The sequence below is a fragment of the Falco peregrinus genome, chromosome 5 (genome assembly GCF_023634155.1).
Source record: "Falco peregrinus isolate bFalPer1 chromosome 5, bFalPer1.pri, whole genome shotgun sequence".
Classification (NCBI taxonomy): Eukaryota; Metazoa; Chordata; class Aves; order Falconiformes; family Falconidae; genus Falco; species Falco peregrinus.
Window position 1 is genome coordinate 64,551,245 of NC_073725.1, and position 14,207 is coordinate 64,565,451.

Genomic DNA, 14,207 nt, shown 5'->3' on the forward strand with positions numbered 1-14,207 from the left:
CAGCAGGAGCAGACCCTGCCCCACGCAGCTTTGGGCTGCGCATCTCCCACCGGTTCCCCAGGTGAGGTGGGGAGAGACAAGGCAAGGCATTAGTCTGGAGATAGAGGGTGGCTGCTGTTGCGTGTCCAGCCTTCCCTTGGGAGTTACAAGGGCAGGAACATAAACCGGGGTGAAGGTAGTAATCGACAGACTTCTGCCAGGGCTGAAGAGCCTGGCGTTGCCCTCTGATCCTGCCTTGGTCTGGCGGCACCTCCTGCGCTGCTCTGGTTTCAGCCTGCGGTGCCTGGCACAGCCCCAGATGAAACACCCACTCGGCAGAGACCTGCAGCCGCCAGCTTGCCCAGCTGGTTCGGTCAGTGCCGGTGCAGATGCCGAGAGCTGGGACTGGCACCGAAGTGGTGGGGTCAGGGCTGCAGGCAGGCAGGAGCTGCTGGGATGGGGTAGTGGGGCAGCTCCAGGGCCACACTCCCCTTTGGCCTGGCGTCCTGCTGCGGCCTCGGGTGACCTTGGAGCAGCAGTAGCACCCAGGCCGTCGTGCTCGGTTGCTGCCCGCAGCTGGTTGTTGTGGATTCGCCTCTTCCCTGTTTAAGCCCATCTGAGATTTCCATTTCTGCAACCGTGTGTGGCAGTGAATTTGGCAAGGTTATTATGGGTTCTTGAAGAAGCAGTGCTCCCACAGGTTTCCGGTCTCCAAAAATCCTTTATTTGTTTTTATGCTATTAATGTACAGCAAGTGCTGCTCTTTTGTTTTGGCCCCCTACCCCGTAGCCATCTGGCTGTGGGTGGAGGATGTACTTCCTCATCCAAGGCAAATGAAGGACTCCAGTTTTGTTAGGAGTGGCTGCTGGCTACTTGTGATACTCAAGGTGCTCTCCAGGCTCTTGCTCCTCCTCCTCCGAGTCTGGTTTTATTTGGGAAGTCTGTTGTTTGACCAGCTCCTGGAGATTGTTTGGATGTAAATGAAGTGTTTGTGATTTCTGTGGCAGGAGAGAGGGTGTTTCCTGCGCCGCTCAAAGACGTGCCTGACAGTTACAACCTTCTTAAGCCTATTACAACGTTCTGCAAATTACATAACATACACATAATTAATTGTGTTCACTTTCAATCACGAACACAGATTATAGTGTACTTTCAGCTATTAATCTGCACTGTGTACGACATGCTACCATTGCAGCCTGGGTGCAGTGCTCAGGGTGCTGCTTTCGTGGCTATGGGCCCTCAGTTCTGGGGTCCTTTACAGCGTATGCTCCGCAAAAAGGTGTCTGGTGCTTCCCTTGTCCCATGTGCCTCCAGCAAGGGGATGCCATAGGGCTTTCTGTGCTCCTGCAGGACAGGAGGGAGGGTCCCCAGCCCATGGTGCGTGGGCTCTGTGCTGCCTGGCTGCTCTCAGCTCGGCCGCTTCTTCCCATCTGGAGCTCCAGCTGCAGAGCCTCCCAGGAACAGGCAGCGTCAGGACCTCGTGCAGCTTTGTGTCTCTGGGTGAGGTGGAAGGGAGAGAAGAGCCATGAATCTCCTGCCTGGAGGGAGCAGGGAGAGCATGGCAAGACCCTTGTTGGCATCGTGAGGGAGGCCACACTGACCTGATGATTTCTTCTCTCTGTTCTGCAGATTCGTTTGTAAACAGCCAGGAATGGACTCTGAGTCGCTCTGTGCCTGAGCTGAAGGTGGTGAGTACTTGCGAGTCATGCCTCTGCGGATACCTCTGGTTCTCTGATGCTTCTCCAAACCCCCAAGAAAAGCCCATGTTTTAATGTGGCCAAGTGGAAATGCATAGAGGCTTCAGCCTCACGTGACAGAGGATCTGGGACTGCCATCATGCTGGGGGAAGGCGAGGGCTTCTCAGTGGCTCACGCTTGTAAGGGAGAGGGTGTTGATCTGGGAGAGCACTGGGATGTGAAGGTTGAAAGGCAATATTTGACCACCTCACCCTTCCTGCTGGCCATAGCAGAGCTGTGATCCCCAAACAGGTACTGCTGCATGGGGCCAGACCTTCTGGCATAGCAGAAGCGGGGGCAGATCCTGAACGATGGTTTGGGCATGCATCCACAGCCGTAACCCTCAGAGCAGCTGTCCACACGTGGGAGTTGCCCGTGTGAGAGGTGTGACCTCTCCATTTGAGCCTCACTGACTTCAGCTCTGTCCTGGTGCTTCCCTGGCCTTTGCTACTGGTCACCTCCCAGACATGGCTGCCCCACGGTGTCCCTGCTGTGGAGGGATGCTGGTGGGATGAAACTGTCACCTCTGGTGTTTTGTTCTGCCAAACAGAGGGGATGAAGCTCCTGGTTTGTCAGCATGAGGCGGGTTTCCCAGGGCATGCTGTTACCAGGCTTCGTCACCTACTTACGGGATATGGTCTCTGGCAGGGGGGCTGCCTCTGCCCCCTTCTTGCCTCTGACACAGCATGTTCACGTGGGGCGAGGTCATGAGGGAGGGGGCCTGAACTTGGGGTGCAGCACCTCTGGGACGGGAGGTGTTTCCCACGGCCTGCCATCGCTGGTGGCCACTTGCCAGCTGGCCGGGGCCATCTGTGAGCCGGCAGAGGTTGGTAGTGCAGGAAGACATGGAGGGTGTTCTGCTCCAGCCGAGCTGGCTGGCGAGCACAAGGGGCAGAATCTGTGCCTGGGGGCGAGGGATGAAGCGGGACCCCCTGCTGGTGGCAATGAGCTGGTGGGCTGGTTTAGGCCTTCACAGCAGGGCACGCTCAGCAGCCGTGTGTGAGTGCTGGGGTAATGCTAGAAGGGACATCGGGGCCGGCAGGACGCTGCAGGCGCTTCCAAGTGTCTGCTGGCTGTTGTCAGGGACCTCGGCAATCTGTTCCACGACACCACTCTTCTCGCACTCTCCATGGCAGCCCTTAATTCCCTTGGAAGACTGTTGGCACATCTCCCCTTCAGCCCATTCAAGATTATTTTTTTCAGTCTTACTCTGAGAAATAAGCCATTTTGTAAAACATAGCAGCACCGTACTGCCACTCTTTTTCTTATGTGCAGTTAAGTAAAAATCGTAACAAACTTTGAATATTCATTTATTAGTTTAGCTACTTAAATGTGTCTCTGTTCAAAAATATTCTTGCAGCTATTTTGTATGTTGCCTTCTGATATTTTAACATCCTGTAGGCTACAAAACAGTGCTGCAAGCTAAACAGACCTAAAGCTTTTAGTTCTTCCTCAATTAGCACAATCCTTTTCCCATGTTTTCCATGACCTCTGGGATCTCTGTTGCTGTGGGGTTTCACCTGGCCAATGCAGCTCTTCCTAAAATAAAAGCCTGGAGGCCTTTCAGAGTCCTGGTTCAGTCCTTGCTGGGCTGAAGCCCCTTCCGTCGTGTCTCTGGGGTTAGGCTGCAGTAGCCGATGGTGGTGGGGGACCCTGTGCCTGGGCAAGCAGACCCCTGGGCGGTGGGGTGATCGTTCGGGACTTTGTCTTTCTGCAGCTGCGAAGGGTCTGCTGCTCCAGCCTGGGGCTGGGGTGATGGTCAGCCAGAGGGGTGAGGAAGGCCAGGCGGGTCCTGAGCTCTCAGGTGGGTCTGTTCTGCACACACTGCCACAGCTCTGGCCACCAGTGCTTCTCTTCCTCAGCTCCCATCTCACCACCCTAGCAGTGTGGCTGTCCCTGTTTGTCACAGGGTCCAGCTCTTCTTGTCAGGGCTCTGCAGACAGGTTGGTCTTTGCGGAAGCGTCCCAAGTTACCACAGAGTTAACGGTGGTGCAGAAGGGGTCCCCATGTGGACCTGGGGTCTGTATGGGATTCACTAAATAAATGGCTTGAGACTTGGCAACAAGTGTCCCCAGGCTTTGCTCCCTTTCAGTTTTCCAGCAACCCTCTCCTCGATTCCCACCTCAGCTTCACTGGCCCCATTCTCCACAGCACGCTCGGCACAGGGAGGTGCTCCTGGTGGAGCAAGGTCTTGCCTGCACAGCTGGCACGAGGCTTGGCAGCAGTGTCGGCTGCAGAAGTGGCTTCCACAGCAGAGCTGCCCAGTCATTGGTCCTGCATGTGTGATGCTTCACCAAATGTACTGTGTGCCCCTGTGACAAATGTGTCTGAAACAAAATGACCTCGTAGTGCAGGGCAAATGCAGGGTCTTTTGATAAAAGCCAGAGTGTACGTACTGTTGGTGGAGAGGCTTGCACGAAGTACCTGCCCTGTCTCTGATCTGCCAGTCATTGTCCCCAAGGGAGACCTACAATGAGCCTGTGAACCAAGATTCACAGTGTGTGGAAAACCACAGACTCGTTGGGGGCTTCTTTTTCATGGCACAGAAAGCTTTGACCGCAGCCCACATCCCTCTGCCTTCAATGGGAAGGAGCCATTGCCTTTACTTCCTCTGCTGGAGGTAAGGGTATTGCCACTTTCTTCCCTGCTCACATTCCCGCTTGCGACACACGTGGTCAGTGCACTTTCTCTAAGATGTTTTAGAAGCTTGATGTGATTAAGTTACATTCAGCAATTCTTCCCACCTCAATTTTATCCCGTAGCTTCCTCCATCTGCTGGAGGCTGTGCCTAGAAGAGGCAGTGGTCCTGTGGGCAGGCACAAATGAGGGCCCTTGGCAGGGACTCGTCCCCTAGACCCGGTGCTGGGCGGCACCAGCCGTTCAGTGGCCAGCACAGGGGCAGGCTGCCTGCCCTCATCGCCCTGCCTGTCTCGGTACAGAGGTTTCCATGGTGCCTACACCATGTTTTACTTCAATTTGCTACCTCTCAAGGGTTTTGTTCTTCCAGACTGTCAGCTCTGTTTGAGCTTGTTCAATACACGAGATGCACTTGAGGATAAGACAATGCAGAAGTTGGTTTCAGCAAGGTGTAAGTCAGGATTTTGGTTATAAGCAGAGTGTAAATGCAACCTCCATCCAAGTTTGAGAGAGTGAAATATTGTTGGTGTGTTCAGTCCCTGGTGTGGCATGGAGTCCTAGCTGCTGGGTGGCCTTGGGGAGCCTCCCTGTTTTGCAGAGGTTGCCCCGGGGCTGCAGCTGGCCTGGGTACTGAGCTGGGCCTCGAGCTGCCTGCTCTGTGCAGTGCTCGCCACGGTTTCTTCCCTGACTCCAGTTTGTATCCTAGGCTGTTCACGCTGCTGTCCCAGTGTAGCTGGGGGAAAGGGGTGTTGCCTTCCTTCATGACACGGGTATGGCGTTTGTGCAGCCCGTGTGTCTCCGCAGATCACTTGGCTCTGGGAGCATGCATGTGTTACCTCTGAGGTTTGCAGTCTGGTACATGTTCCCATCTGTCTGAACGCGCTGTGTGTGTGATCTGTAATTACTATAGTGGGTGACAGACCTGGCAGCAATGTGTTTGGCCTGGGCATGCCCGTGGGAGCACGTTGACCTGCACTTCCTAGTCCCAGGCTCCTGGCACCTTGGTTCTGTCACTTGCTGGCTCTGTGCAGTATGGCCATGGGAGGTGTGGGCAAGCCAGGCAATTCCGTGCCCCCGGCGCACAGTCTGCTGCTGGCCAAATGTCCACCGGAGTGTCTTTGCCTCTCACCGGGAGCGTGCAGGCAGTCTAGGGCAGGGCCCGGGGCAGCGGGAGCTTTCAAGCACTGGCTGAAAGCTAGAGAACCTGGGCTGGGGGTGACACACTCACCAAACTCATCCCTTTGCCTGGAAAAGGTTGGCCATAAACTTCTCTTTGATGGCAAGAGGCAGTGTTGATGTTCCCAGTCACTGCTCTCTCCTCACCCCCTGCTTCTTTCGGCGCTGGTGTGGCTGTGTGTGTGGCTGTACTGCAGACCTGCTCCGGCAACTGAGCAGCTTTGAAAGTAGCGCTGCGAACACGTGTGGGGCCAGACCAACTCTTCACTCCTTTTGCCTGGCAGCGGCACAAAGCGCATGGGTGGTGTGGCCGGGGCTGCAGTGGGAGGCGGGTGCCAGGGGCAGGCTTGGGTGCGGTGGGACAGTCCCTGCAGGCAGGCCAGCTGGAGCAGAGCACTGGGCTGCTGCAGTTAGGTGGCTCCTGGCAGCGTGGTATGTCTGCCCTGTGCCATAGCTTGCCACCTGGGTGCCACCACACATGGGTCATGTCTGCGAGACTGGTCCCTGAGTACCATGATAGGGAGAAGATCTTGGTGAGCAGGGAAGAGCCGGTGGCCAGAGCTGAAATCATCATGGTCCATGCTTGGGCATCGTGAGGAAGCCTTACCAGAGTGTGGTGTTGGGCTCTGGAGGACCTGCCCCGAGCCAGGGGATGCCTGGGGCCAGCTGCCCCCTTCCCCAGCCCTAGGAGCATGGGAGCAGGCTCAGCCCGAGGCAACAGGATGGGCAGGGGGAGCAGCCCCCAGCCCCAACACAGGGCTTGGGTCTCTTGGGGCGGCGTGTCCCTGGCCAGGCTGGGTCTGCGCTGAGTGTGCCGCAGGTTTCGTTCCTGGTGCTTGGAGGGGCTGGGCTCAGCAGGCTGTGGATGGGGCGAAGGCAGAGCATGTGGCACCTGCTGGGGAAGGAGCTGCTTCTTACTCAGCTGCATGGGCTCTCCCCTGGGTTGGCCGGCAGTGCCATGTCACGTTTCCAGGAGTTGGACTCACTGGAACCTGGGAGGAAGGTTCTTCTGTGACAGTAGATGAGTGGAGAGCTCTGACACCACCGTGCCTTGTGCTGGCTTCGCATACCCAAGTGACACTTGGAGACACGTGATGGGACTTCGAATTTTGATTTTGTCTTTCGTGTGTAATGGTATGTGCTGTTTTCACAGATGCTGTTACCTGTTCAGTGTTCTGTGCCTGCTTGAAATTTTCATCATAAAGATACTGTATTTCTGCCTGGGACTTCCTGTGCAGAAACACACACACTGTGCACAGCTCCGTGGAGACTCCAGTGTTTCCAGCAAATGCGGGCCCTCCACCTGTGCCCAGTGAATCTCGTGGTCTGGTCCAGTGGTGGGTTGAGGAAGGATGCACAGAAAGCACTGCCGGATGCCTTTGTGTCACTGTGCATTTGCTGTGAAGCAGCCATGGACACGCAGGGGATGTTGGATTTTCCAGAAGCACAACAGCCCCATTTGGAGATTTGCACAGGGATGTCTCTAGTGGCTTCTGTCTGGTAGATGTACCAGATGTCTTAAATCCCACTGAAACAGCAAGTCCCTACAGTCCATGCTAACTGGTCTTGGGGCCAGAAGGAGGATGTCTGCACAGGCATCTGCGTGGATGGTATGGGGAACAACAACAACAAGAAGTCTGTTCCACTCATGTGTTCGCTGGGGCAGAGTGAACCTTCAGTAGAGGAGAAACCCCCAGGCTCCAGGTTGCGCAGGACAGTGTGGGCTGGTGCTCGAAACGGCAGTGTTGGTGTGCTGGACACCCACCCACAGAATGTCTCTGTAGGAGCACTGCCAGTGTGGTTTAGACACAGGAGGAGGTGTAGAGTGCCCTAAAGCAGGAGTCAGTTATGTGCCAGAAGCTCTGTGGCAAGGTCAGACTATCCAAAGCCAAAGGTAGTTTAGATGCTTTTTGGGAAGCTGTGTGGAAAAGGAGCAGGAGCCTGCTTCACCCAGGTACGGCAAACCGTGGCCCTGGCTCGGCCAGGACGGCTCCCTGGGCTCTGCATATCAAACGGCTGGTAGGAGCTTGCCTGCCTGCTTCACCGGCAAGGGTTTTGAGGTGCACAGGCCTGTGTAAAAGTGAGTTAGGAACGTCTTTTATGGCTCTTGGATGAGAGCGTCTCTCCACAGGCCTGGGGCATAAGGAGGAGGTAGAAGAGTATGCTGTGGGTGAAGGGCACCTCTGCATCACCCCGGCATTTCCACTCCAGCTCCATCAGAGCAACGCTGCAGCTGAGGCTAGAGGAGTGCAAGGCAGGATGGTTGGTAACACAAGAGCCTATCCCACAAGCTGTGTTGTCCCTGTGGATGTGGGGAATAGCTGTGGATATACGCTGACCAGTTGGAGCTAGGTTTTTTGCAAGGATGGCAGAAGATGTGCCTTTACCCCAGGACTGCTCTCCCATCAGCAGGCAGGGCCACTTGCAAGCACTGGAGGCTCTTTTGCTGGGAAAATTCCGACGTCAGGAAGAACTGGGTCAGGGGGCCGGTGCGTGGATGAAGTGGCAGGAAGTCATCTGTGGCTGCTTGGTTTCCCCCCCCACCCCCCGGGGGGGGGGGGGGGGCAGGGGGGTTCTGTAAATACCGGGGGCCAGATTGAGGACCCTGGGGGGCCGTATCTGGCCCGTGGGCTGTAGTTTGAGAACCCCTGAACTGGGTCTTCTGGCTGACCCATTCAGAGACAGCTGCATTCATTTGGTAGCAAATCTGTGGGATGATCCAGACTGACAGACCCCCAGCTTAGTGTGTTTCAACCCAGTTAAAAATTAGTGCTAGGTGTCTTTATTTTTCAACTCGGTTAAAAATTGGTGCAAGATGTCCTTCTGTGTTGGCAGCCCAGCCAGCTCTGCCAGGAAGTGTGCACCCTGCTACAGCAGCCGTGCCGCCGCAGCAAGGAGCAAGTGCTGTGCCTTGCTGCTGGTGTTAGCAGCAGCAGCTGTACCAAACGCATGGCCAGTCTCTGCTCTCGTTCTTCTTCTGGCAGGTATTGTCAAGAGCTGTAACACCCCAAAATTTGGGATGTGTGAGCTGGGAGGAGAAGGTTTTTTCCTTCTGTGGAAATGACTGTGGCTTGGGAGGGCAGGTGTCCCCCTGAGGAGCAGGAGAGCTGTGGGAAGAGGTAGCGCAGTGCTGATGAGGCTGCGCCCGTTTGGGAGAGGATGAGGGTCCTCACCCCTCTCTGGGAAGCTGCACCCAGTACCTGCTGCTTTCTGCCCAGCTGAGACCAGTTAATGTCCCCAGGCTTCACACCAAGTACTGGGCTGGATTATGTCATCCCCTCTGTCCTCTTGGGAGCACCTCTGCCCATTGTCCACATGTGCCCAGGCACTGGTGATCTTGACTCACAGGGGGTGGCCTCGTGTAGAGGGAGACGTTCTGGGCACACAGGCAGTGGGTGACATGTGCCTCTGTTTCAGGGCATTGTGGGGAACCTGTCCAGCGGCAAGTCAGCCCTCGTGCACCGCTACCTGACCGGCACCTACGTGCAGGAGGAGTCTCCAGAGGGTAAGGTCTGGTTCCCAGGGCACCCGGGGGCTGGTCTGGGTCCTTGCTCCTTTCTCCACTCTAAAGATGACCCCTGTCTCTGCACCTCATCGGCCACTGCTGCAGGGCTCCCCAGCCTCCCCTGGCCTTCATTAAGGGTTTCCCCTCCTTGCTTCCCCCTGTCGCTTGACTTGCTGCTTTGCTCTTTTCCCAAGGTGGCAGATTTAAGAAGGAGATTGTAGTGGATGGTCAGAGTTACTTGCTGCTGATTCGAGATGAAGGGGGCCCCCCCGAACTCCAGGTAGGAGACCTGTGCTTCCTGCAGTCTCTTCCCACCCATCCTGCTGGTGGGATTGGAGGGCTCCTGGGGAGTGACCTACCCGGCTGCCTCTTGAGAGCTCGGTTGTGATAAAACATGACTCTGAGGCCCAAGGAGAGGCTACCTCTACGGTGGTGTCCCCAGGGCCTCCTTGCGGTGCCAGGGAGCTCGTGCCGCAGGGCCTGGGCACACACTTGGCTGAGCCCAGCCACAGCACCCCACTTGCCTGCTGTGTGGCTGCCCTTGCCACGGCTCTGGGCACAGGGCTTGGGGGTGCCTCTGCAGGCTGTAACGGGTGGCGTGTCTCCCTCAGTTTGCTGCCTGGGTCGATGCGGTGGTGTTTGTCTTCAGCCTGGAGGACGAGATCAGTTTCCAGACAGTGTACAACTACTACCTGCGGCTCTGCAGCTACCGGAACACAGCGGAGGTGCCGATGGTGCTGGTGGGCACACAGGGTGAGAGCAGGGCAGCCGGGCTTCCTCCCTACATCCTCCCTGCCTCAGCTGGGAGCACTGGTGAGGTGTCCATGCTGACAAGCGAGCATGGGGCACTAGCCCTGCCAGCGCATTGGGGAACACCAGTGTGTAAGCCATACGTGGGACCGAATGATGCTGGGGCCCCCGGAGTTGCTGAGTAATTCCTTCTCAGACCATCTTGGCTTCCCTGCAGAGAGCCGCCTTACTTCATGGAGCCACTTTCCTCTTTGAAATGTCCAAACCTCCTGGAATTGCCTGCCTTCCTCAATTCTGCCTGCAGCAGCTGGGTGCAGGCAGGAGCCAGGGCCTGGGTGTGGGAGGGTTTCTGCATTGGTAGGGCATGCTGCCCTGTGTCCTCTGGGGCAAGCTGCAGCCAACAAGGATGGGGGGGGGGTGGTGACTTGCTTTGAGCACCCTGAGAAGAGGCCTGAGCCATGGAGTACCATCTCCCCTGAGGTGCTGCCAGCACACGTGGATGGGGAGAAGTGCAGCAGCAACCCAGAACTGTCCTCCCCCTCATGTCCCCTGCAGGGCTGGGGCCTGGAGCCAGCTGGGACTGGGATGGAGACAATAAGGGAGCTGTCAGGAAACCACAGCTGAGGCTGCCGGTGGGCGCAGGCAGCAGAGACACGGTGCAGGTGTGCCTGGGCAAGGGGCTGCTGATGGAGAGGGGCTGCCCGGAGAGAGGGCAGCCCTGGAGCGGGATTGCTGCCTGGTGCAGCGTGGGTCGGAGGCAGCCTGGCTTCCAAAAGCCTTGCTGCGGGTGTCTAGGAGGCAAGGAGGGGCAGCAGTGAGGGCACTGCTTCTAGTGTCGGAGCTCTGCTCTTCCAGAATGGGTGTCCTTCCTGCTGGTAGTTGGTAACGCGTAGAGGATTGAGGATATGAGGAAAAAAATGTTTTGGCAAGACCCAGTTCCTAAGCAGTGTGACCCATTCCTGGCAAAGAAGGAACTCTGAGGCTGGGAAGAAAGAGGTGGTGACAGCGGGTGGGGAGTTGCAGGGGTGTCTGCTTTGGACCCCAGTTTAAGAGTAGAACAAAATTGTTAAACTTTGGATATTTAAAAATTGTGAAATTAATTGTAGGACTGAGTGATCTTGATTCAGGACTGGGCTGGGGTTGCAGGCATGTGCTTGTGGAGGCTCAGGAGTGGCAGAGGGGTTGGTGATCATTGTTGTTCCAGAATTAGACCCAGGTAAGGTTGCAGCCTTGGTATGGTCACACTAAGCAACCCACTGGAGAGTTCAAGGGGACTTCTTTACAGTGTGAGTCCCACAACTCCTTCAGCTCCTCCTGTCAGGGTTTATCTTCAGCCTCTGCTTGTCCCAGGCATAGAATCCCAGAATCCCAGAATGTTTTGGATAGGAAAGGACCCTAAAGACCACCCAGTCCCACCCCTGCCACAGGCAGGGACACCTTCCACTAGCTCAGGTCGCTCCAAGCCCCATCCAGCCTGGCCTTGTGAAGCAAATATTTTCTTCTGTGGTCAGTGCTCATCAGCATGTGTTAGCTCTAGAATTGCCAGTTATCCAAGCAGTGGGAGAGGAGTGACCAAAGAAACCATAACTGATGTAATGAGCCATTCACAGTTTCATTGTACTGCCTGTGTGTACTTAGATGTGCTTGGCTTCAGCTTTGAGACAAGCATATGCTACTGGCAGGATCAGCCAGGTAACTGGCATGTCTTCAAGGAATGGGATTCCTCTTGGGAAAGTAGTTTTTCCAAAACATGCAAGCACTGAGCAACCATCTGGGATACAAATTAAGCCTATTTTTTAGTGTTGTCCACCAAGGCCTCAACTGTGACTACATGCTAGCAGAGCTGTCTTTCCCAGCTAACTGAGGATGATTTCTCCCTTTTGATTCTATAACGTGTAGGGTATGGCCATGAGACCTAAAACAACTGAGACTGGCAAGTCCATTTTACTCTGCAACTGGGGCTGCTTTGCCTTGCCAGCCACACCTCCCACTGGTTTCTGCCCTCTGTCTTCAGAAACATTGGTGGCTGGACAGTTAGGAGAGTTAAATAAGGTTCATTTAGAAAAGGTTAATTTAACAAATCCATTTTTCTACAAATGTGGGACGTGATTATCTAAGGCATTTGTAAGAGAGGGGTTGTACTGTGAAGGTGGGTATATCTTGGTGCGTGAAGTGGGTGAGGGAGGGAGGCCGGCCAGGAGTGTGCCCTGGGAGCTGTGGCTAGATGGGACACAGGCACTTGCTTTTTAATCTCCTCTCCCTTTGGTTTCCAGATGCCATCAGCGCCACAAACCCCCGGGTCATTGATGATTCTCGGGCACGGAAGCTTTCCAACGATCTGAAGCGCTGCACGTATTACGAGACCTGTGCCACCTACGGACTGAATGTGGAGAGAGTCTTCCAGGATGGTAACTGCAGCCAGTGGAGGGTGTCCAGGCGAGGCGGGGCAGCAGTGCTGTCCCGCAGAGGGGGTTTACGCTAACTAGACTGCTGGTTCTCTCTCGCTGCCTAGACTGCCGGCTCTCGGTTAGAAGGGCGTGCTGCCCTGAGGCCAAGGCGGTTAGGCATGCACTTGTGTGCAGTGCCTTGCTTTACACTCACAGACCTGGTCCAAGGAGTAGGATGTGCTTTTTGCATGGAATGATTCCTCTGTGTGTGGCATGTAGGTGAACTGCACACGGATGTGCATGAGGGTCCGCAGAGCAGGGCCAGGCAGCACCTTTCTACTGCCCTTCTTGTAGGGGCTGCAGGGGACAGTGGCATCCCGTGGTGGGCCCGTGCAGCCCAGCAGTCTGTATGACCCTGCAGAGGACGTGTGAGGCTGCAGAGAGGGTTTTGATTGCCTTTTGTGGAGGGCAGGAGGAAGCACAGCCGAACCTTTGGGTGCTAGGGGAGCAGCAACTGAATGGCCAGACAGGGCAGCTGTTCCTCATGGGAACGGTGTGTGGGGAGCATTTCTGCCTAGCTTTAGAGAGGGGTCTGCATGACAGGGATGCTGCAGCTGGGAGAGGGAGCCTGCACCATGTCCTGGGAGTTTGCATTCTGCTTAAATAAGCCAGGATCCTGACTGCACATATCCCTGTCCTCTTTCTCTACCTTGTCTTACAGAGTGCAGCAGAGGTTCTGCATTTAGTGTGCGAGAAAGGGTCTGTGTGGAGCTGAGTGGCTGGGCAGGACAGAGTTGCTCTTGGAAAGGAGAGCTGCTAATGTTTGCAAGTGGAACAAGTGCATGGAATAAAGTTTGGAAATCATATTTGATTTGGAAATCAGGCAGCAGGACTGCCTGAAGGCAAAAATGCAGCTTGGTTCATTGCAGCACAGCGTAATAGGCTGAGGGCACACCAGAGGACTGAGCCTGTCATTGGCTTCATGTGCTTCCTTCATCTGAGCTGGAGCTGGTGATCATCCTTCCCCTGCATAAGTCTGTGACCTTCCAGTAATCTCCTGCTGCAGGGCTGAGGATCAGTCACAGTGCTGCTTTTATGCAGGGGTATGTAGAGATGGTCCCCTCTTCTGCTGCTCTTCCGCCTCTTGGGACGGTGTGACAAGTCAGCCCAGAGAGCAACCTTTCAAACTGTCCTACCTGCGCCCTGGCAGGGAGCCCTCAGCACCCAGGAGCCTCTGCCTTGGTGTGGAGTTCTTGGGGACACAGGGGTGACTCTGTCAGGCAGGGTGCTTGTAAGTCTCCCCTTCTTCCTTCCTCCTCTTCGTGAGGAATGGAGGGAATGAACAGCTGGGAATAGTTGGGGACAGCGAATACTGCAGCAGAGCTCCAAGGGGAGGATCTACTAAACCAACTCAGAGGTTTGCAGAGCAAGTCTGGGGAGAGCAACAGTGGGTGGGCTGTGTGCGCATCTCATCCTGGCTTCTGAAATGTGTCTGGCCCTGTGTCAGCAATTCCGTTCAGGTTATTCCTTCAAATTCATTCTGTTGTGTCTGTCCCTTCCCTGGAGAATGGTAGTGAGCAATAGCAGCCGATGGGTTTGGGAAGGAGCTGGGGAAGGCACTGCAGGATTAGGTGCTGCTGTTTGTTAGGCTGCTTTTCAGCCTTTCTTGTATCAAGATGGAATGAATTGTCGTCTGGGGTTATTTTTTTTTCTTTGTTGACCCTGGGAGCATAGACAGCACAACTTTTAAGTGGTGCAATGTGTGAGATGAAAGCTCTCATGTGAGTCTTGGGATTCAGCTTCTAGCACCATTGCTGCTTAGCAAGCTTGGTGGGAGACATTGAACGGCTGCTTGAAGGCTCAGGAGTGAGCACCTGCAAAGTGCTGTGCTTCATCTTTTGTCTGGACTTATTCACAGCCTGTATGTGTGGTCAGGAAGGAGGCAAGGGAGCAGGTTTGTCCACATAAGGAGCAGCCAGCGAGGCTGAGGAAATCCAGAAGACCCCAAGGACTGTGGTAATCAGAGACTATTAAATA

At 55.3% G+C, this 14,207-nt stretch overlaps 1 protein-coding gene across 3 annotated transcripts in view; it reads left to right on the forward strand.

Annotated features, from left to right (window-relative positions):
* Positions 1-14,207, forward strand: part of AGAP3 (ArfGAP with GTPase domain, ankyrin repeat and PH domain 3) — a 148,306-nt gene that overhangs the window by 53,422 nt on the left and 80,677 nt on the right. For all 3 annotated transcript variants that reach the window (XM_055803964.1, XM_055803965.1, XM_005230913.3), the window contains exons 2-6: positions 1,609-1,667; positions 8,946-9,033; positions 9,228-9,313; positions 9,645-9,786; positions 12,057-12,191. In XM_055803964.1, coding sequence (XP_055659939.1) covers positions 1,609-1,667; positions 8,946-9,033; positions 9,228-9,313; positions 9,645-9,786; positions 12,057-12,191 — 510 coding nt within the window. The remainder of the gene's footprint in view (positions 1-1,608; positions 1,668-8,945; positions 9,034-9,227; positions 9,314-9,644; positions 9,787-12,056; positions 12,192-14,207) is intronic.